This window comes from Sebastes umbrosus, chromosome 12 (genome assembly GCF_015220745.1).
Source record: "Sebastes umbrosus isolate fSebUmb1 chromosome 12, fSebUmb1.pri, whole genome shotgun sequence".
Taxonomy (NCBI): domain Eukaryota; kingdom Metazoa; phylum Chordata; class Actinopteri; order Perciformes; family Sebastidae; genus Sebastes; species Sebastes umbrosus.
In genome coordinates this window covers 14,060,177-14,084,349 of record NC_051280.1, presented here as the reverse complement: position 1 = coordinate 14,084,349, position 24,173 = coordinate 14,060,177, and the positions used below count along the sequence as shown (strand labels likewise).

The 24,173-nt window shown below is 39.3% G+C and overlaps 1 protein-coding gene across 1 annotated transcript in view; it reads right to left on the bottom strand.

The window, feature by feature from the left end:
- LOC119499220 (corticotropin-releasing factor receptor 2) overlaps nucleotides 1-24,173 on the bottom strand; it is a 38,553-nt gene that overhangs the window by 5,672 nt on the left and 8,708 nt on the right. The window contains 8 exon segments of the mRNA XM_037788475.1: nucleotides 62-147; nucleotides 692-764; nucleotides 847-907; nucleotides 6,030-6,044; nucleotides 6,047-6,182; nucleotides 6,647-6,764; nucleotides 7,966-8,072; nucleotides 9,998-10,083. Coding sequence (XP_037644403.1) covers nucleotides 62-147; nucleotides 692-764; nucleotides 847-907; nucleotides 6,030-6,044; nucleotides 6,047-6,182; nucleotides 6,647-6,764; nucleotides 7,966-8,072; nucleotides 9,998-10,083 — 682 coding nt within the window.

Sequence of the window (24,173 nt, the reverse complement as noted above, 5' to 3'; positions counted from 1 at the left end):
TAAAATACTACATGTTGTTCTTGCAAAGACCAAACAGGAGGAGAAATATAGATCAACTCACCTGTACTGTATTGTTTCAGACGTGGTTGAAGCTCTTAGTTTAGTCATAAGAATTCTCACTATGTTGAAAAGGAAAACAAAGTTTATCTAGAAAAAAACACACACATAATAATTAGTTTTTCAACCTTGTGCTAATGTCTTATCCTGAAATACACCGAGAGCAATTTCGTGCAGAGAACATCCTCTGCTCATTAGATGCTGAGGAGGAGGAATGGAGGGCAAACACAAGTCACCTTCTTCTTCCTCAACAGGAAAGTGTTAGAGAAGCACGCAAATCAGAACTGGTCGCCTCACATGCTGTTAACGGCTTGTTCAAAAACCATTAGCGGATACATTCCTATGAATACAATTTTAGGATTCTTAGGGTTGGAAATGCCCGAATCCATCAGGAAGATTAATTCCACCTTTCCAACAAGCTCGACGCAGGATGGAAATGGCTTTCATTATAAAACCATTTTCATTTTGGGGCATATTTTTTCATCAGTTTACACCTTCAAGCAGGCATTAGTGCTAGAAGATGTTACGTTAGTGTACATTGTGTTATATGAATGAATACCTCTAACCAATAATGTGGAAAATAGCGGCAGTGGATGTATTGTAGAGTGCAATGACTTTCTGTGTTGTCGCTCACCAGAAGCACAAGAATAACTGGTCCCTGGTAAATGTAGTCCATATATTTCCCAGGTTCTTTACCAAACCAACATCTGTTGACAGAAGAAAAGAAATAATCAAACCAGAAAATATTTAAGAAAACATTAGTGTCGGAAAATGTACTGGGATACTTACTGTTCATTTTCATAATACAACTTTCCTATGGCCCAAGCTATTATTATAGGGCATGGAATACCTGGAGTAAAGAAATAAAAAAAAGATCTGTGTAAGTCACATATAACCCAGTAAACATTTACAGTATAAGGGGCACAGAATATTGTTAGAAAAAAACTTTCAATAAAAAATATGAATTGAATGTATTAATTCATTTGGTCATCCACAGTAAAATAGATTTGGTAACCAAACTACAAACAGCTTTTTCTTGTCACTGGAAACTGTATCCCTTTGTGCAGCGTGATCAAAATGGAGAAAAATAAAAAGACTACAAGCTCCTTCCAAAAGAAGAAGAAACAAACACGCTCTAATTTCAGTCAGGACCACTTTAGTCAAAGACAACTTTATTTCCATTTGCAGTAATATATACATATATATTGGCGGTATGGCTCTGCTCTGGGACCTCCCTTCCCATCCACGGGCATACGTGGATCCACGTGCCCACGTGGTAGCATAAGGCAAGGAGGGCTCACCTCCTTGCCCTTCCATGTGCATACATGGAAAGCCTAAGGCAGGGAGAGCAGCAGCAAAGACCCCCCTGGGAGCAGAACAGAGCCGGTATCAATGACAACAGAAATGACATTGATTAAGTCAGACACAGTATTAAGAGGAGGTGGTGGGGTGGAGGTGGGTTGCGAGCGGCTTGTAGAGGAAGCAGCAAAGGTAGGCAGGTTGAAGCAGCTTAAAAAAGGCGCTGATCCATCAGCTGATGCATCAGCTGATTGGGCAACATTTTAAGCCTAAAGTGGCTCACAGTCATATGCAACACGTGCTCATCCAAACTCGTCACGTGCTGACGCTTTATCGGACCCCTCTGCGTCACTTTTTGGTCGCAGTAAGTAAGTGCTTAATGTTGTGAATTAAACAAAAACACTTGCTTAGGTTTAGGCAAAGAAACAACTTAGTTAAGTTTCAGAAAAAACATCATGGTTGCGCTTAAAATTACTACATTTGTAAAATGATTATGAGACTTGACGTTGAGAACTTGGGAGACGAACAAACAGCTGATTGTAAAGTGAAAGTGAAACTTAACGCACGGGACACAAACAGCGGTCTCCTGGATGAAAGTCTTGTGTTTGTTGGACCCATCCACCTCCCGTCCCGCCACCCTGTGTGTCTCTTTCGCTCTTTAAACTACGTCATCACCGCACTTTCCCTGTGCATTTACTGTTGCACGGATGGGTTTACATTGCAGTTAATGGAAAGCCCGGTGTGTCTCCTACCGGCACTTAAGGGTGCCTTGTGCGTTGATATCACACGCCGATGGCCATGACAAAGGGTTGGTAATTTACGCTCTGTCATATGATACATGACTCACGATTGCCATCACAGAGGTCCAGCAGAGAAAGAATCAATAAATGTACATTTATCTGGGTGCTGATCATCAAACTTTGTCAAAGTAAATAATTCACTTTGAGAAATAATTAAAATATGAGAAAGATTTGTGACAAAATATATTAGATAAGTGACTTATTTATGAAAATAATTATTAAAGTCAGTTTAAATCAGCTCAGTAAAAGAACAGTGCATATTAAATTCTCCATCATTCACCCAGGCCCACGCAGCTCTCTCTACTCAATACGGACCACATTTCAAAACCAATCTGTCAAATCAGCAGGAGTTGTCCAGTGACTGCACACCAAAAACTAGGAGTTGGTCACAGCAGTGACATGATTTGAGGAGAGGAAGGCCTCATACTTCATGGCTCCAGGGATTTTATTTTTATCACATCTGACTGAAAAGAGCAAGTGTGCTTGAATCGTCCGTAATAAAAATGAAATCATTTGAACTTGAGCTGTCATCCTCTCTTCAAAACAGACAGACAAAACAAATATGCTTGCTTTAAACAAATGTATGTATACATTTATTATTGGAAATCAATTAACAACACAAAACAATGACAAATATTGTCCAGAAACCCTCACAGGTACTGCATTTAACATAACAAAAATATGCTCAAATCATAACATGGCAAACTCAAGCCCAACAGGCAACAACAGCTGTCAGTGTGTCAGTGTGCTGACTTGTCCCAGACTCCATGTGATTATCATAAAGTGAGCATGTCTGTAAAGGGGAGACTCGTGGGTACCCGTAGAACCCATTTTCAATCACATATCTTGAGGTCGGAGGGCAAGGGACTCCTTTGAAAATGGCCATGCAAATTTTTTCTCGCCAAAATTTCTGGCAAGTTTGGAGCGTTATTTAACCTCCTTCTCGATACACTAGTATAGAATGGTTGGCAATGGATTCCAAAGTTGTTTTTTTTTGTTTCATGTGATGCTGCTACAACCTAAAAATTGCAAGCTGCGTTAAAAAAATTAGTGGCGTTAAAACAAATTTGCGTTAACGCTCTATTATCGGATTAACTTTGGCAGCCCAATTTATCTTAAAAGCTGTTTTGAGACGGTACTGCATCAGCACCTTTTATGCTGCTTTTCACTGAATGTTAAGAAGGAAGTAAAATTAAAAAAAAGTAAAGCCCTTTGGAATATCTCATTGCATCCCCCAAAGCACTCAGGGCTGCAGTTCAAGGAAAGTGCTCCTTTTAAACAAGCAGTTCATTCTTGACTTTTCAACCCATGAGTCAGTGAGCCGACAAGCAAATTTAGCTTCAAGCAAAGTATCATTAGAGAGTACACAAATCCTGGTGAGAGAGAGCTGACAAGATCAAGTTTTATAGACAAAGTGGATGAGATGCTCAGATTAAATGAACTTTAATGGAGCTGAAACGTATTTGGATCGCAGCTAACATCAGGCCTCTGATGGGAGACAGATTTAATCTGCCCCACTTCCATCACTTCCTTAATGAATTCTAATTAACAATCTCTCAAAACTGATATCAGTGACATAATGATACATCTAATCTCTTCACTGGCTCCTCATGGTTTTCAACAATGCAGCAGTTGTACGTAAGAATGAGAGAAGAGAGACTGTCTCATTATACTTCATTTACCATATTTTATACTGTTTAGTCCATACACCTGTTTCTACTTCAAAATTACTCTTAACAAGTTTTCTTAATTTCTTCTATTCTATGTCATACATTTTAAATAGTTATAGTATTCCTTTATCTGCTTCCAAACTTTGTAAGCCTGTTTCTTTTGCTGCTGCAACTTGTGAATTTCTCCAACAGGTGAATGATGTAGTCTTTTCACAGATGAGATATCGCAGACGACAGGCATTAATTACAGAAAATGATAGATGGATATTGAGATCACTGAATATACACGCCACTGGGTACGTGGCTGCTCAAATATATTAGATTAAAACAACAATAAGAAAAAGTTTAATCTACACCTGCAGGAGTGTCTGGTGGATTTCGTACTGATGAGTTGAATTAACTCAAAGCGGAAGCTGATGAGATAATCTAATCATCACAAGAAAAGCTGTCAGTTACTTCATATTCTAATTATATAAAGTCATTAAAACTAGATTGATATGATTGATATCTGCCTTTGGTTATTTCTATTTTAAAGCCAATACGTGCTTCCCAATCATGTCATCTATGAGACATTACCAATCACATGTCATCTTCTATCTATTTAGTTTTCATTACTGTGTTCATGAGTAGCTTTAGCATGACCTAGATGCAGTAAAGTATGTGAATATCTTCCTTCCTGCAAGAACACACAATGTGCATTACATAAAGAGACAGAGAGGAAATGTCAGACCGGCTCAGGGAAGCATGCAAACACGTTTTTCCGCCTCAAGATGGAATATTCTCAACACCATGCTTTTCCTAATACTGTAGTTTAAGTCAAGGTGAGCATAGATAATTTATGTGGTCATACATCTGCGTCTGCTACTCATTCTATCGCTCTCAAGTCAAGCACGAGAAATGACATTTTGCACACTTCACCGCAGCTCTGTTCTCTTATGAAATTAAGGTCTTATCTGGAGTCTGAAGCACTAAAAGGTCTCCCTCTGCTTCACTCGCTGACCAGACTTCACTTGAAGTGCTTTTAGTCAAGCAAAAGTTCACTTTGAATTGGGGAGAACTGTGAAATAACACTGCGGGTCAGCTGTTTCACAAGCGGCTTTTAATTCTATCATATTCTGACGGTGATCATTTTGGGCAGATATTTACAAATATTGTGTGTATGTAAGCATCTGTTGTATCAGAAATACTCATGTATATTCACAGTTAATCCAAAAACATTTAGAATAAGTAAATATGGAAATTTGAACATGACAACATGAGCAATCATGTGGTATGATTGAAAGCTCTAGAACAGCTACTAAATGGATCTTTCTACTATTTCTAAGGTCAATGAAATTTGAAACACAATTCACAACAATATCAATCTACAGAATCAATACATATGAGGCCAGAAAGCACAATTTTAATTGGGTTTTGTGGCCAACTCAGCTTCCAATATTTGCAATTTGAATTAATAAGATAACCATAAGAACTAATTATAAAAACTAGGAAAAGAATGTACCATGTACCAAGGCTGAATCCTTACCACAATGGCCAGGGATTTGAAACCGATCTGTGGCCATTTGCTGTATGTCATCCCTTCTTTCTCCTCCTTTCATAACTATCACTGTCACTATTTAATAAAGACAAAAATGACCCCAAAAAATAATCTTTAAAAAAAAAAGAAAAAGAAGAAAAACTCAGAAAAGGATAAACCAGAAACCTGTTTTTTACACATCTTCATGCTTAAAGGTGCTAATTACGAGATTGGGAGCATTTCTATTTCCCCCGCACGGCTCTCAACATGGTGATAGTTACTCGGAGCTCACGGTGCTAACAGTGTTAACCTGCGGGGAACCAGAGGGTGGGTGCTACGCCTCTTCAACGTTGTCCGTTGTCTGGATGGCATTATCAGCTGTAACCGGCGTATGAGAGCAGTGCAGAGCGGCAGCTGTGAGCTAGCCAGTTGGTCACGCTCACATGCATGAACATACACTAAAAGCACCTCAACCGGCCCAGCGATGTCAAAAAAGCGAGGCGAAGCTCTGATTACAACACACACAGAGGGAGAGTGACTTCAGTATTGTAAAGAGTAAACACTTCTACCACCATTAACTCTGTTCATTCAAAATTAAAGATACTGTAAGTGCGCCAAAACTGTATGGTACAGAGCCGAGAGCTGAGTGAAGTGTTACTAATGCACTGTCAACATGCACATACTCACACCAGCCGATGAAAGGAAGACCCACTTTCTGAGCTTATCGGTTGAATAAGTCATCACGATGGCTGTGTGAAGGTAACATCCTTCAACAAACATCCAGAAGAAGTTCGTCACCACAAAGTAGTTGTATATTGTTGTAATTAATCGACACCAAGGCTGAAAAAAACAACAAGACAGAACTCAAAGTTACTCATCAAGACTTGTTAAGAATTTCTAATGGCTTTATATTAGGGCTGTCAATCAATTAAAATATTTAATCGCAAATGAATCACACATTTTTTTTATCTGTTCAAAATGTACCTTTTAAAGGGAGATTTGTCAAGTATTTATCAAGGGACCCCTTTGAAAATAGCCAAGACAGTTTTTCCTCGCCGACAAGCTAGTATGATATGGATGGTACCAATGGATTCCTTAGGATTTCTAGTTTCATATGATGCCAGTATCTTCACTTAAAACTGACCCCACTACAACCTCCAAAAGATCGATTGAATTAATGTGCTAAAGACATTAGTGGCATTAAAAGTCATTTGCGTTTATATCATTATCATCGCGCTAACTTTGACAGCCCTACTTTATATACAGTAGTATGTGTGTGCAGCACAGTGAAACGATGCTGTTACCTCGTTGCTCTCATGGATATTGTGGTCGATCAACTGAAGCAGAAACCACATAACATTCCTCAGTATGAAGGTGGTGATCAGGTTCCAGTGGATGATGTTTCGAAGACATCGTATACTCCTATACCACAACAAGCCAAATAACAGACATGTCTTATTATCATGCTTTCATATACAGTAGAGTCGATACAGCTCATTCAAAGTAAAGTGAGATTCTGGGTCTGAATAATATTGTCTGTAAGTTATTGGCCAGTCATGTCACAGATAAAGGTTCCTATATTACATGCAAACAGTCTGGAAATCCTTTAATTTCATTTATCCAATCTTTTTTTTTCAATTTACTTACTTCCTGATGGCACTGTACCATGAATGTACAGACAACCATCACTGGATTACTTTGATACTCAGGAAAACTTGTGATGATTTTCAGGCACGTTCTTGAACTATAAGGGAAGTCTTTTTTTTTCTATGATTTCCAAGCAGATTATTGGACGTGCCAAGAATAAACACCTGTGGGGAAAACACTAGATTGAAGCACAGGTGGCATTTCTGCCTGTCGCACCTCTGACGGTGCCATTGGGCCGGCTGCAGGGTCGTCAGTTTCGCTCCATTAATCCCGGAACATCTCAAGGTGGTGGAGCAGCGACAGGGACGTCTCCCTGCCGCCCCCTGCAGCCAGCCTTAGGACCCTCCTTTTCCCCACGCCTTGTCCTTTCTACGAAGCCAGAGCCAGAAGCTCCCTTGCTCAGCCTCCTATGCAAGTTCTTTGAGCGCCTTTCTCAGCTTGGAGCCTGTGATCCCCAGGGACCTCAGGAGCCGCTGGGTGGATGTTCCAGCATAGCCTCGGCACCCGACTTCTACTGGATGGGTGACCGCCCTCCATCCTGCTTGTAGCATTTGTAGATTGTTCCATGAAATCTAAAGAGATTTAACCATGGAACAAACTATTGACTATTTTGGTCTTTAATCTAAAGAAATCAATATTTGCGAAGCCCACATCGATCAATTCATAGTGCACGACACGGGGGAGGCTGTTTAGTATCTGCCGTGTTCTCTCATAGTAGATGAAGGTGTGTTTGTGTTTTAACCAGGAGATGAAAAAAGGTACAACTGCTTATAGAGGAAAGAAATGTTCTGAAATGCACATTATGTCTTTCTTAGCACGAGTGCTCCAGCAGAGCCGAGCTGCATAGATCTGCTCATTTGACGTAAGCGAGTTAATGATGAGCAGTCCGAGGATATTACGTGAATTTCCCTGATTGTCCTCTACGAGGTCTCAAGCACACAGGACTCATTTAGATGGGGACTATTTCTGTACTTGCCTTAAGCACAAGAAGAGAATGAAGGCCACGACTAGAGCTCCCACAGAGATACAGTGACCCAGGTAGTTGATGATCAGCGCTATTTTATAATGCATCGGATATTTCCTCTGTAAAGACAACACAGGAATTACTTCTTCAGTGCAACTGCTGGATAATAAAACAACAAGAGGTTAGGGATACAAACAATACAGGAATAGAAGCAGGGTAGTGGAGACTGGGGATGGTTGCAACACTGTTACTCAGAGACTATTTGGACTACACCAACCAAATTGTAATATTATTAAACTTACATCTATCTGCTACCTACCCATACCATTTAAAGATAATTACATACAACATATCATTCACAGTATTTATTTGAATGGAGGAACGGGTCAGGGATGGTTGCAACATGTTAAAAATACATTAAATTTCACTAATTAACTTTTGATTTTTGTCTCAATGAGCAGTAGTGTTCTGAAAATATGTATCGTTTTACAATAATATTATAGTATAATTTATTTATTTTGTAATATTCATCAAATAAGTTATTGAGTTTTGTTTCTTAATGTATAGAACATAGGCCTACCTTGTGTGCAGATGCTATTCAATCATTCCATATTTTAGTGTTTAAAATATATACTTTTAGATGATTTATTCACTGTATGACAAACAACAATGCTTACTATTTGTTAATGGACCATTACACTAATAAGATTAATACAAAATAATGAAATTACCGCATTATTACGATATTAGCTCTAATGATTACGTACCCCACAATGACTTGTGAAAGGATAAAAAAAAAAGCTAAACAAATGTGTATTTGGGTGAACTCTCCTTATATTTACTCCACAATGACTTCTTTATATTGAAAATCAATGTGTGGTCTGTTTTGATATGGCTTCTTAGCTTAGGGACCCCAACCCTCTGTCATGACAGAACATCATGTGCCAGCTAGACACGCTGACCTTCACACTGCTAACCATGTCAAGAAAACAGTGATTCAAACTAAGTAAGTGTTGATTAATTTATACGAAAGGTCAGGACAGTATGTCTTTCATACCTCCAAAGCAAGTTTTCTTCTTTTTTTTTCAATAAATGCAGCAGCAGATGTTGAATGTGTTCCGTCTTCCTGGTGGGGGGAGGGTCTAAAGGCCCTGACACACCAAGACGACAGTCGGCCGTCGGACAGTTTGGGGCCGTCGGTGAGCGTCTGTCGGCATAGTTTGTTCAGTGGGAGAATTGTGACCACGGGAGGAGACCGGGAGAGGGCAATGAAAAACGTGAGTCTCCTGGAAAAATCGGGAGGGTTGGCAAGTATACAAATAAAGACTACCGCCGCCTGCTGGTGTGGAGAGTTATTTTATCTCACGCAGGCGCAGAACGTATGTGCTAACTGGCCATCGTCTAGTCTTTGCGGTGTGTTCAAGTACAACTTGTCGGCCAAGACAAAGGCGACGTGAGGCGACGCAACAGTCCGCCTTCGTCGCCGCTAGTTCTTTGACGTCGGCTTGGTGTGTCTGGGCCTTAACTGAGCATGTGTATAAGTGTCATCACTTGTTTCCGATTGGAGGAATAAGACTTGTTATAACCATCCCCAGTCTCCCCCCTATACAGTACGTCTATTCATCTATCTAGGCTTCTTTGTGCAAATGTCATTGACCCACTTCAGATGTCACGGCTGAAAATGATCTGAGAAAATAGAGCAAGGCCCAGAAATGAACATAATCAGGCCAATACTCATTACATGCAATACATTAGTGTTACAGTTTGGCCTCGGGCTTTGTAAGCTGTACTTAAGTGTTTGTTAAGCTGTCTGGAAATAAACGTTTAAACAGTTTAAGTGCACTACGTAGCAAAACGAAATGCAGTTCAATAAGCGTTAAGCAATCAAAACACCACATTACTTCTGCTAGATCTGATTGGTATTCCATGTGTGCCATTAGTGTAATGATGATCAGCTGTGATGAGCATTTATCTAAAAGGTTTAACAGATTGCTTACAGAATGAAGGATATATAGCAGGATCGCTCCTGCGACGCCACACTAACCTTCTCCTCCAAAATGGGTTCACAATTGGAGTAATTGCTCTTCAATGCCCACGTCCCATTATCCATGCATTCTCTGTAAGCACTCCCTGCAAGAAAAAAGAGAGAGGTTGAGAAAACAATGAGACGTGAAGCGTCGTTGCAAACATTGATAATGTTTTAAAGCACTTGTTGATGTCGCAGATTGGCTTGTCTGCAGTCAACATCAGACACCGCATTCAACATCAGTCAGTGGTGGTGGAAGGCAGTGATTTTGGAGTGAAGTGTTTGCCAAGTAGGTAAGCAAAAACATCCGTGTAATTTCTTGGAGCTCAGACCAAAGTTGAGCACTACTATCTGTCTGAGTCTTACACAGAATACCAATTCAGCAATACAAGTTTTATTCACAGTGGGGAAATGCAAAGCCTCTTACTCTGTCAGTTTATTTGCATATCTTTTAAAACCTGCTTTCCATAATCAACTTTGAAGTGAATTTTTCATTTTGCGGCTCCTCGCCCGTACATTTGCCGGCCCCCTTTATCTCTTTGACACTGAAAAATGTATAAGGAGTTGGGCGGAAACAGAGCAGCAATAAATGTGTGAAGGTTATTTATATTATAAAGTGATAATGTGAACCACTCTGCTGCCAAGATGCACATTATTGTTCTTGATTTTTTGTTTTTATATCATTGTGTATGAAAACTTGAATCAATTATGTGTTTACTCGCCTCCAGTGTAGATTTCATATTCAACTCCAAATAAATGCCTTACAGATTAATTTATTTCAGTGTATGATCCGTTTATTTCTAACTAAATTAATAAAGTGTTCAACATTATTACATAAACATGTGCTTAAGTTGCTTCCAATTATCCTATTTCCTGTGAGTGAATTAGTCCTCGGGCCTAAATAAATGAACGGATGAATGAATAAATATGTTTATCTGAATGTTCTGAAAGTTGCATAATACTTGTTTTTTCCCTCCGGGATTAATAGTTTAGACAGCCTAGACTAAATATTCACTCATCCTGTCTCAAAGATTCTTGTAAACAACAAAACAGTAGAAAGTGAGGAAGCCATCCACCTCAGAGATGCCTACAGCGACTCTTGAAGCCGTGGCAGCAGCAAAGTGAGATCCTTTGCATTGAAATTAATATTACGTAATGTAACATTTGCATTTGCAGAGAGCAGAAAACTGCTTGTGGCAGCTAGAAACAGAGAAGGAGTTGACTTTTGGCAGCAACACTTACTGTATTATTGTGACTAGACAATGCTTTGTGCCACTCTTGAAGGAAAACCCCTAGTTTTCAGCAGTTTGAGTAAGAGCTGTTGAGTGCCGAGCACGGCGGTAAATCAGCGTTGGTTAAATCACTGAAGCACTTGATTGAGTGGGACGTTTATCCCCTGAGATGCTGTAAAACGGTCAATTGTAATACACTCTAAAACACACTGTGCTTGTTTGTTTGACTTTGCGTGAAAAAATGTTCATTGATCAGTTGCCATGTGGCATTTATAGAGTTCTCGTGCAGTGTAAGCAACCATGGATGGACAGCTAACGTCTCATGCATGGTTTGAACATGAACCAAAGTTCTGGAAATGAGCTTCAGAGCATTACAGAGGATTTATTATCATCAACAAGTACAGACTGGATGGATTTTGTAAAATCCTATTAATGATGTAGTTTAATTCATTTACATTTGCAGACTTGGCTTATTAGTGTAGGCCGTATATAAGAAGTGGCTGTAGTCACCGTGACATCACCCATTGTGATCTGCTGTTTTAAAGCCTCGAGTTTGGTGTTTTGGCTGTCGCCATCTTGATTTGTTTTGCAACTAGACGTGACCCAAGCCCCCAGGAAGTGCGCCAGGCTTTGAAGCAAAGTTCCTGTGAAATTACAACTTCTGTGTCTGTCACGTGATGCCATCCGGCCCAAAAGGACTTTTTCCCATAGACTTCTATTGGGTAAGAGACTTTTTTGAGGTAAATCAACTTCCCAGTATGAACATGAATAGCCCTTATTTAAATCATTAGGTCCTAAAAGGTAAAATGCACTAATAGCTGAATCCAGATTTATTTCCCTTCCTTTGTTCATTTGAATGAGACCGAGACCGTGGCTGGACTGAGGGCTTGGAAGCGGGCTTAAAGGAAACGCTACTGCGCCTGCTCTATGGGCCCAATGGATGCAGAAGATCGCAGAAATATCCGGGTACTTTATCACTCGGCAGTCGAGCCATTTTGGCTTCAAGCGCTACTGAGCAACTTTCATAGGAATGAACGGATGCCCACCTACAACGCTGTATCCCGTTCTCTTTATACATCCATGGATGTGACAGGAGAGGGTGGAGCTGTGTACAACCGAGTGATGAATACAGACATTTTTAGGCGACCAAAATGGTACAATTAACTTTCATGAACTGAAAACATACTGTGAAAGGGTTAAAGTTGTGAGATGAAAAAACACTGTGGTAGTGACCTGTCAATCATATGGTAGCCACGCCCTAAAGCATACCCTGCTTTATGGTCTATTTGACTCTAAATGGGACCATAATTTACTAAATGAACATGCTGTATTGAAGAAGACTTGAAACTAGCAATTGAGACCATAAACTCATGTTTACAATGTTTACTGAGGTAATAAATCAAGTGAGAAGTAGGCTCATTTCCTCATAGACTTCTATACAATCAGACTTCTTTTTGCAACCAGAGGAGTCGCCCCCTGCTGGCTATTAGAAAGAATGTAAGGGTAAGGCACTACAGCATTGGCTTCACTTTTAAATGTTTCTTATTAGAGAGTAAAATGAGAAACCCATGAGCATTTATTAATGGATTACCAACATTATTACAGAAGAGACTGGATACAAAATCAGCCTAACACACATTTTTCACAACCTGGCCACCCAAAGGTTGTTGTCTCATTAATAGCTGATGAAAATGATCTAAACTATTAGTTGCATAACCACTTTATAAAAGGTGACCTATTAGATGTTCCTGAGGTGTATAAAGAAGACTGATGGATGATGGAGAACACTTATTATTATAACTGCAAACGACATAATGGAGAATATAATAGGGCATCTTTTTAAGTTGTCAGAGCTCATATTACAGTAGCAGCATGAGGTGCTTTCCAGATAAAGTGCTCTCGCCTCTCCAGGCAAATATCACACTGTGTTTGTGAAACAAGCAGTGATGCTGCAGAAATAGAGGAAGGGGAGCAGGTTGTGAGTTTTGTCCCAGTGAGCTTTTTCCACTGAGGCAGGACTAATTCAAGGCACTGGTGCAAGGAGAGCACATAACCATCTGTGCATTACGCATTATAAAGCTATTCTTTCTTTACAGTGCATTATACTGTATTCACAGAGTTTAAATAAAGAATCACTAAATGACTCAGTTGCTCTTGGGTTTTGGGTAAGGGAGATAGGGCTGCCATGTGAAGGTGTTAACAATGTTGGATGCCAACACTGACCACACTCCCCTGGTGTAAAGATGCATTTACGGAAACGAAGGAAATGTGCAGTTTCCGACCGGTTTACTCCGTGCCAACACTGCCCACCTCCTCCTCCGCCAACCACCCTGCCAAACTTCCTTGCTTTTCTTAGATGCACAAATACGTACATGCAAAAAAAAACACCATAAGATTGCTCATAGATCGGAAGATTGGAAGCTTGTTGGAGAGATAAATGAGGAAACGTTCTTAGAATTACATACATTTAGTGTGGATTGGTTATTCATGCATAAGTGGTATTTCAATTAGGGATTGAATATATTGAAGATTCAGTTATTTAATTTGTGATAAATTCACAGAACTAATCTGAAAGACAAACTTTTCACTGCTGCTGAGCTCGACCTGTTTCTATCAGCTCATTGTTGCTCTGCTGCCAACATTGGACCTGCAACAATGCCACAGTAATGATACAGTACAACATTTTCCACTTAAAGATTGCGTAAGCCTGCCTTTCTTTGTCTGACTGCTCTGTGCTTTAGTTTGTCATCTGTCTCTTTACTTTTTTGTGTTACTTTTGAGCCAGGAAGTTAGTTTCCTGCTGCATGAATAAAATAGAAAATATGACATGACTGCTACCGTACGCCTCCTTAAAGCACCGAGCTGCTGCTCGCAGCTTATTGCTAATTACCCACTTGTTTCAGCTGTTTTGTGAAATAGTGAGTAAAACCGGCGCCTTCTATTCGGATGAGTTTCAAATCATAGTAAAGATGAAAGGCTACGGTATCTCAAAGTTGAACGATCAAAAGAGCTCATGCGAGCTGAACACCTGAGCGAGTTACAGCAGCGTTTCCTTCGAAGCCATTTGAAATTTAATTTTGCGAGGCGGGGACAGGGTGAACTAGGCCATACCATAACAGCGCTGGGAATCTCACAGCTCGCTGCGGTTTGAGATTTCATTTAGGCAGCAGGAAATGGAGCAAAGCTGCAATGTCACATACACAGACGTCAGAGGACAAGTGAGGACATGAAGGAGTCAAGAGGATACAAACTCAGATTTTGTATTTTGATGACACAAAGAGCATGATGAGGGAATAAATGGTAACAATTCAGTCTATCAGTCTTTGAAACACTGAGGAAACACTGTCTTCTTTCACTCTTAAAGTTATAATATGCAACAGTTTCCTATAAAACAATGTATAGATTGATACAAAAAGAATCCCTCTCAATCACAATGCCCCACTAGAAGTGTGTGGCGGTGTCCGTTTCTGCAGAGACCCTGCAGCCTTCTGCCTGTATTTTCTCTTTTCTTATTATTTTGCTTTACTCTGGATGCTCTTGGCTGAGGCATTTGGTCCCCACAGGGTGTGCAGTCCATGCAGGTGGTCAAATACCGCCAATTTGTCACATCCCTCGGCTTCTGATCAATTCTCTTCCCTCCTTCCTACCCGCACACTTCTGGATCACACTCATCTTCAGAATCTGTCTGCAGAAATATAAACACCTGGCAAAGTACTTAAAATCACATCTATGGTAGTTCCTGCTACAGTAGGCGTCTCCAGGGCCATATTTTTTGCAATTGTAACACACGCACAGACTCACAAGGTGAAAACAATACCAGCGTCGATGTCGCGGCTGGTAATTACTTTTATAGTGAAGGACGGTAATGGAGAGTATTTCTTCCAGATAAGTGAATTAAACTATTCAACTAAGCTCACCTCCATCATTGTGTGAGCCGTGTTTTTTTTTATGGGGAGCCACTTTAAGCACTGAATCTTTGATATTTTGCCTGGAACTCTTTTAGCTTTTAGGTCATGTTTTTTTCTCTAGGTCTGTTTTTGCTTTCTTTGTGTCAGCGACCTCCCCTGCTCCTTTTTTATCTTGGATGCAAAAGTGTCCTTTTACAAAGGGCAAATTAAAAAAAAAAAATTCTTTCCTCACATATTTCCTGTATTTATAATCTAGCTGGAAAAGGAATGCCCTAAGTAATATGTTAGAAAGACATAACAGAAGACACGTGTGAAAAGCAGGAAAAAGACGCTCCCTCTGAGCTGTATAATGGAAAACTCAAACTGTCTCTATCTGGAGGGAAATGATCAGACTGCCTCCAGTTTCCAAAAATCACATTTATGACCCAGATGACCTGTTGTTCGGATCAGAAAATATTAGTCTCTAGTGAGTCTAACCTGTCAGCACAAACATGCTAACATCACAACACTAAAATGCAACTGTTCCAAAGCCCTTTGATCAAACACAACATGGCAGCTAAACCACTTCGCTATAAAATAATACTGTCCCGCCCTTGTCACATTTACTCTGGTATACATTTTGTCAGAGGTGCTGATCCTTTTTTAAAGCAAAACAAAGTCCCCGGCTCTGTGGCATTATCAGCACACGGTCAAAAAATGACTGGATTACCTGAAATTGGGGATGACAATCGATTAAAATAGAATCAAGATTATCGCAAAATGTACCTATTTAAGGGAGAATTGTCACATATTTAATACAGTTGTCAGTGTGCTGACTTGACTATGACTTGCCCCAAACTGCATGTGATTATCATAAAGTGGGCATGTCTGTAAAGGGGAGACTCGTGGGTACCCATAGAACCCATTTTCATTCACATATCTTGAGGTCAGAGGTCGAGGGACCCCTTTGAAAATGCCTGTGACAGTTTTTCCTCACCAAACTTTTGCGTTAGTTTGGAGCGATGTTTAGCTCCCTATGCTACTATGACATGGTTGGTACCACTGAATTCCTTAGGTTTTGTAGTTTCATATGATGCTAATATAATAATATATAACTTTAAATCTGAGCCCGCTTCAACCTTAAAATAGCAAGTTTTGTTAATGCCTCAAAGAATTTGGCGTTAAAACAAATTAGCATTACCGCGTTAACTTTGACAGCCCTACCTAAAATACATCCTAAGGAGGAACTGAAAGCCCAGTTACACATACATTACAGAGTATTTAAACTCTACTCTGAGCTTTTATATTTTCGGGACATATGCATTTGACTGCTGACTTCTACCAGTAATAATAGTAATAATAAGTAATAATAATTTAAGCACACAATTGCTTAAATATGCTAAAGGGAAAAGCCTGTTAACTCATAGCCTGATGTCTTCTTAAATCTATTTGTTTTCAGGGATTATTTATGCATTTAATTATGTCAGTATAAGACAGTGTATATACAAAGTTTAGAAATCAAATACACATCTGATAGACTGTGCTGGATATCTTGTTTTGTCATCTTTTCCCTCTGTAAAATTTTGACACGGATTCTATAAAGGGAACTGCCCAAGGGGAGGAGGAGAAGACGATCACGCTTTTTCTGTGTCATGCACATTTGTGGCTTGTGCAGAAATGTTACTGACTAATTTTGTCAGCAAAAATATGACACCCACTTCTAATGTAGATGCTGTTTGTAGTTTAAAAATACATCATGGGAACGTGAGTGCAGATTTTAGTTGGATAACAGAAAAAGTCATTATTTGTATTGGAGGTAATAGCGCAATGAACCTGCCTGCCAGAGTAGAAATCCCACTGTGCCTTAACTGTTTTCTCAGAGGGACGGTAATGTCATGCTCTTCCTCCTACGGATGACAATTGAAATGGCAGTTGGAGATGTGGCTCTGAAAATGCTTCACTAGGTTTTTAAAAAGAGAATTTTCTCAGGATGACTAAGTCCTGGAGCGCCAGCACGGACCACCAAACCACACGAGCTCAGGTCAGCCACCACTGAGCCATCAACAAAAGACATATGGGGTTAGTCTAATAGCTTTGGCTTCCTGCCTGACCATCCTGCTACTATCATCCTTTACAGTCACATACAGTACAGTGGCATGATGTTTACGTCTCTTCGTCTTCAAATTAGCAAAAAAGAAACAAGAAAAATTCAAAATCCTTCAAAAGAAAACCAAAAAAAAGGTTTACCACCACACTGGGTAACTTTAAGTGGCTTGAAAAATACATGTTTTGTTTGTCATTCAGTTTCTCTTGAGGATGGAGCAAGTGTGCAGCTGGGTCAGAAGGGAAGTTCACTTCACTGCTTTTGGATGAAAATGTCTCTTCCTTGCTTAAAGCCCCGTGGCTCTGCAGCTGTCTTAATTATAACAAAAAACAATAAATAAAATGTATGAGAAATCATTTTCATTGTTGATTGAGTTTATCTAAAGTGTCGATGTGTAAAAAAAACAAACTAGAATTACCGCGTCGCAGTTGTATGCCTCCGCCAACCGGTCAAGTTGCAGTTTACATCCATGTCTGCCCAAAATGTCAAATCATTTCATCATTTAATCCTATTAGATATTTGTTTTAAATTGTCATAATTAGCACATGAACTATTGAGTTATGGCCAAAAACATGTTTTGTGAGGTCACAGTGACTTTGACCTTTGACTATCAAAATCTAATCAGTTCCTCCTTGAGTCCAAGTGGACATTTGTGCCAAATTTGAAAAAAATTGACATTCCTGGGTTTACAAGAATGGACCAGACATACGGATAGATGTACGGACAGACGGATGGATGGACAACCTGAGAGCATAATGCCTCCGGCTACGTCTGTCGCTGGCATGGAGGCATAATGAGGAGAGAGAGCTATTGACAGAAGATGGGCAATAACAGCTCAATGAGCCATGTATTTTTTAAGGAGGTTGTACACACAATTGGAGGAAGTCGACATGTAGGCTTAATAGTTGATTTTTTATCCATCCATCCATCCATCCATTATCTGTAACCGCTTATCCTATTCAGGAGCCGATCCCAGCTGACATTATATGAAGGCGAGGTACACCCTGGACAGGTTGCCAGACTATCACAGGACTGACACATGGAGACAGACAACCAATGATGTTCACATTCACCCTACAGGCAATTTAGAGTCAACAATTAACCTAACCTGCATGTCTGTGGACTGTGGGAGGAAAGCAGAGAACCCGGGGAGAACATGCGAACTCCGCACAGAAGGGCCCCAAGCCGGGTCTGAACCTGCGACCCTCTTGTTGACGTTTTTTTTATGTTCATGAAAAACAAAGAGAAATCTATTGTCAAAAATCTGACAAGCTACCTTAGCCACTTGTGGGATGGTACCTAACTTCAGCTCTTCAGTTTCCCATCTGCTTCATGGAACGTCATGCTGATTTGGCCATAAGCAGTTCCTGATATAAGCATTAATACATCGTTTTTAAAAAGGCCAAGGGAACTATTAGCTTTCAAAGTAGGTATAACCCCTCATTTGAAAAATGTCACGCTCTCGCTCTGGAATTGTTGTCACTCAAGTTATGAATAAACTGATGAAGCAGAACAAGAAAAACTCCCAGAGCAGCCACGAAGAGAAGCCAGCTGACAGCATGTAGAAACAGCTCAATCACACACACCTTCTTAGCATAGTGTTATCATTCTCTTACTGTCTCGAGTGTCCTGAAAGGCAGCGTTTATGACAATAAGACACCTGCAAAGGCATAGCTTCATGTAGTTAATCTCCATATTTTAAACTAAAAACAGCTTTGAGATAACTCCAAATCTTTCGAAGGATGTAATAGCAGCCCAAGGGAAACAACATTTTAACTCCCCAGATATGGGTTTATTATCCAACGATCTTTGCAAATGGATTCAAAAACTAAAGAAATCATCCAAGCATAGAATATGTTAATGACTGACGACTCCATTACAACCCAGGGATTACATGCATCAGTGGTAAAGTAAAAGATTAGTCTCAAACGCACTCTGCATGAACGTACCTCTTGATTGTTGTTGTACTGAAGCGATGTTCTCATGTAGGCTAATTAGTTGTGATGATCCATTAGTTGCCTACATTATTAGCATACAAATTAATGATATGCATGTGCATTTCCAATGTGACTGGTAAATGTACAATTGTGGGATGCATAAAAATGCAAAGGGGAAAGTGAAAGCATTTTTTATTTATGTCTGTACCACTTAAACTGAAATATCTCACAACTATTAGATGGATTACTATGACATTTTTTACAGATTCATGGTCCCCAGAGGATACAACCTCCTGAGCGCTGGTGATCCAAACTTTTTATCTGGCGCCATCATCAGGTTAATGTATAATCTGATACTTTAGTGTTTATGTGTTGTAATGAAACGTATCCTAATACAAAGGTTCCTATGATATCTTACGAAAAGTTATTTCTCATTTTTTGTGCGTTTTCTTATGAATGTCCAGGAACACGTTACTCGTGTCAATTTCTGTTCGTTATGTGCATACAGTCTTTACAAACTTTGGTCTTCACAGAAAACACTACTTAGTATTAAGAAAAGATCGTGGTTTGGGTTAAAATAACTCCGGAAGTGCTGTAACTTAAGTATGGAAGTTCCGTGACAAATCAACGACAATTCATCGATTGAAACTCTGGTGTTTTTAGACCTGCCCATCCACCCTGATCTCTTCCCTATGAAGCGTTTGTCGCTCTTTATACTTCCTGGTTCACAATTACGGGGATTACATACGAATTAATTTCGTGAGACATATACGAATTACAGTGAATTACTTTTCGTAGGTATAGCTACGAACTGCATGTGTAGTGTTAGCATGCCAACAAGCTGAAGATGGTGAACAGGGTAAACATGTATACTGTAATAGACCTGGATACGGCGTTGCCGCTCATTCTTACTTCCAATTTATACCAGTGAAAAAAAAACCTGCGGCCCAAAAAGCATTTCCCCCATAGACCACCATTATAAAAGGGACATGTAAAACTATTAATAGGACACCTTGAACTTAAAACAAGGTTCATTGTGTCTCCTTCTCTTATGAATTTCTGATCTATGGAGGTTTTATATTTGTAAAATATTCCTCGAGCCGAGAAAAGATAAAAAAAGGGGTTCATTATATATCTGTGACGTCATACGTCATCACAATGTAAAGTATAGGCCCAGCAGGAAATTGATGTCTCTTTAAATGTAAATTGTGAAGATGGAGCTGAATATGTATTACCCCCTTGAGGGGAGGGAGAGAACAATTATGATCGGCTCTCTCATTACACTGAGATGGTTCATTGAATTTCATAAATGAACTAATAGGAAGGAGCGTGATGTACATACAACCTGCCCTGAGGTTGTATAGCCATTAGAGGCGTATCAGTGGTAAAACATCAACAAACCTGAAATGAATTGTTCTTTTAGAGTTTGCTCAGTATTACTCAGATGTCTAATAGGGTGATTATTTTCTAGAAGAGAATTGAAAGTGAAAAGAAGGCAGCTTTTCTCAGTTGAATTCAAAGGAAGGGGGTAGGTTTTGCTTGGGGTTCGGAGTCAGTCGGCTGGAACTGCTGGACACGCAGATAGTCAGAGAGAGAGAAGGCGTACAGAGCGTACAGCTGTTATTATTCCACTCAGTAAGGATTGTTTGTTTTTCAAATATGCTGATTTGAAGGTTGTGGAGGTCATTGTTAAAAATTAAGTTTATGACCCCAGTTGGAGAACATGTCAGAGGCATGAAGCAAAGTTCAAGGTCAGGATTGTTATTCACATTAAGAATAACTTATGGCTGTTTATTGCTGGTTTAACAAAAATAACCAAATTTAAAACAAAAATCTACTCTATTGATTTATCCTTAGTTCCAATAAGCAAATGTTTTGCATTTAAATTTCAAAATGGTTGATGCTGAAAGTCATTACAATGCCAATATTAATGTTCAGCAGTAGCCAAGCTAGTAACGTGTCCATCAGCAATTTCTCAAGTTGGCATACTGCATACAACCCAAAAGTTTAACATCAGAAGACTGAGGAAAACCAGCAAATCTTCACATGTGAGAAGCTGCAACCAAAGAAGTTTTGGATTTCTTCTCCTTTTTTTATTACTTTAACTTTTATTGCATTTTCAGCTCTGGACAGAATATATCTTGTTCTGGGTTTTTTAACATTCCAAATAATCCTTGATATCACTGTATCCCAGGAGATGACTTTGTTTTGTGGTATCATTATTGGTAAAACCTTAAATAGATACAATTTAGATTGTACTAAATTCCATAGCATTGGCAATCCAACCAATAGTTGTTGAGACATTTCACTTAAAACTACAAATGAGAGCTTTATAGTGGAAAAGTCAGGGGATTACCAAAGTCAGTAGGATACAGTACATCTTCTGGAGACCATGAATGTGTGTACAAAATGTTATGCCAATCCATCGAATAGATTTTTTATGGTAGCGATACAGGTAAAACCATAGGATCACCAAACTCTAGGCAACATGAATATCTGTACAAAATGTCAATAGCAATCCATTCAATATTCTGGGCCAAAGTGGTAGACCAACAGACCTGTTGTTAGACAGAATGTCTAAAAATTACTAAAACGATTATCAAAATTGTTGCTGATTCATTAAAATTAATGAATTAAGGCCCTTCAACAACAGATTTGATGATTTCAACATCCAGTTTGATCATTTGGAAGATGACAAATAAAGCTTTGACTACATGTATGACTAGTAGCCTCATTGCACACATCTTAGCATCACACGATGAACAACAAATGGAAGGGGGTGAACTGTCAGACTATCTCGTCTTGTTTATCAGGGAATAGCACTGAATCTCTCTTAAAAAGCATTGCGCCGTGAGTGATGGCCATGAAGCAGACAGGCCAACAGAGACGGAGGAAGAACTGCTGGGTAACTTCTACTCACAGTTGTGTCTCTCAAGGCTTCCTGTTTCTCTTCATGCCCCAATGACACATTAAGAATAACTACAATTGTAGACCATGGATTTAAACACTTGCCTGTGTGTTTCCTGTCAAACCTCATAGCTGTACTGAAGTCAGTTTGGTGAGAGAAAATGAGCAAAAGGATGTGAGCTGCAAGTCTGTGTGGCCCTGAGGGGAACTAACAAGCCAAACATGGAGGATAGCGTGTCTGGATAATGAGACCATATTATACCACATTACACAGTGAAAAAGCAAGCGATGCTGTCACATTTTATAGGCACTTTATCCAAGTCATTTATAGCAGGTTGCTGCAATAACAAACAACTATTCCAAGGCTGACCATTATCTTTAAAACCAAGCAATTAATTTGTATCTATCCTGTGGAGTTTTATATAATCATACGATAATGCACGATGTCATGACCCTGGTGGGGCATATTTTTACATGTTGGGTGGGCGGACTGGCTCTCATAACAGCGCATCATTAATGTGCACAGTCAAGACGACTCAAACTAACTGCAAAGCTGCATTCTTAAGCACTCAGCATGTGTTGTTCATCAGATAATAAGATAAAATTTTATGTGAAATAAGTTTGACTAAATGTTCAATATAATCTGATGAATAAACAGGACTAAGATTAAATAAAAAAAAAAGATGACAAAATTAAGAGAGAAAACATTTTTACTAAAATTGAATGACTTTTTGGTGACTAAAACTGGACTAAAATGTTTTGAGTTGTTGTCGACTAAAACTATGAAGGATAAAAATTAGAAAAATGTCATGTCCCATGTTCACAACGTTAAGTTTCACTTTTATTTAAAAACGCAGTCATTTTAAGCCAAACCATTTTTTTTCCTAGACCTAACCATAGTAGTTTTGTTTCCTAAACCTAGACAAGTGTTTTTGTTTGAATTCACAACATTAACCACGTGTTTTCTTCGACCGTAGTGGAGCACCATAGTTTGATGCACTGGGCTACCCAGAAAGTGACGCCAAGAAGTCCTGACAAAGCTTCAGTATGTGACAAGTTGGGATGGGAACATGTTTGTAATTCAACACTTTCTGGGGGAAACATTGTTGCTGCACTGGATTACACTTGTTTTCCAATCCAGGAATTGTGACATCCTTATACTGCACAAAGTCCATGAGGGCGAGGTTGGGGTGGATGATTGAGATTCTTGTCCACATGATGTGACTATATGTTTAAGCAAATAAAACACCTGGTTAAGGTTAGAGAAGATTATGCTTTTGCTTGAATATTGAAGAAGTCAACACATCCACTCTCGTGCTTCATGTCACGTCTACTTCGCAAAATTTAACCAAGACCATGATCTTTTTCTAACTTTAACCGAGTGCTTTGTGTTGCCAAAAGACAACCTTGAAACTCCAGTCTGCAACCAATCATCCACCTTCAATATGTAGTGTTTGAGGAGACTTTTTTTCCCTGACTTTAGACTTGAGGGCATGCAGTGCCTCATTTCAGGCAAAACAAACATTTAGCTTGAGGGGAATGAAAAAGATGAATATATTTTAATACCTCAGCCGTTGAGGTAACTGAATGAGGTTACACTCAAAAACACATTTTTAAACTTTTGTCGAAAAGAAAAAAAACCTGTCTGACAATGAAAACACCGGCGGCAGTCACGAACCAGCGAGTGGCCTCAGCACTGCAAGGATTTCCAAGTGTTGTTCAATACCACTGAGACCTCTATTAATAGGTGCTGATAAGTTAGGCTAGCTCTCTTAGCAAGCAAGCTGCGTCCGTCTTTACAGTTTTGATGTGTGAAAAACAGCAATTTGGGAAGGTGGTGAGCTGGAAGGAATGGAAGACACCTACTAGGACAACACATTTGATTTGAATGAATAACAAACCCTGTATCCTGATAATTACAGTGTCATTTGGAAAAACAACATGTGACTGCCGACGCTTCATGTTTGAGATGAGGAATTTAATCATTTAAATGTTTTTAGAAAAACAATGGAATGTGTGTAACAATTTAGGTGATCGTTTATAAAATACCACTAATTATCATTGGACGATGATGGACAATCCATCGTTTCATTATTTTGTGCAAGGAAAACATGGAAATGTGGAAAA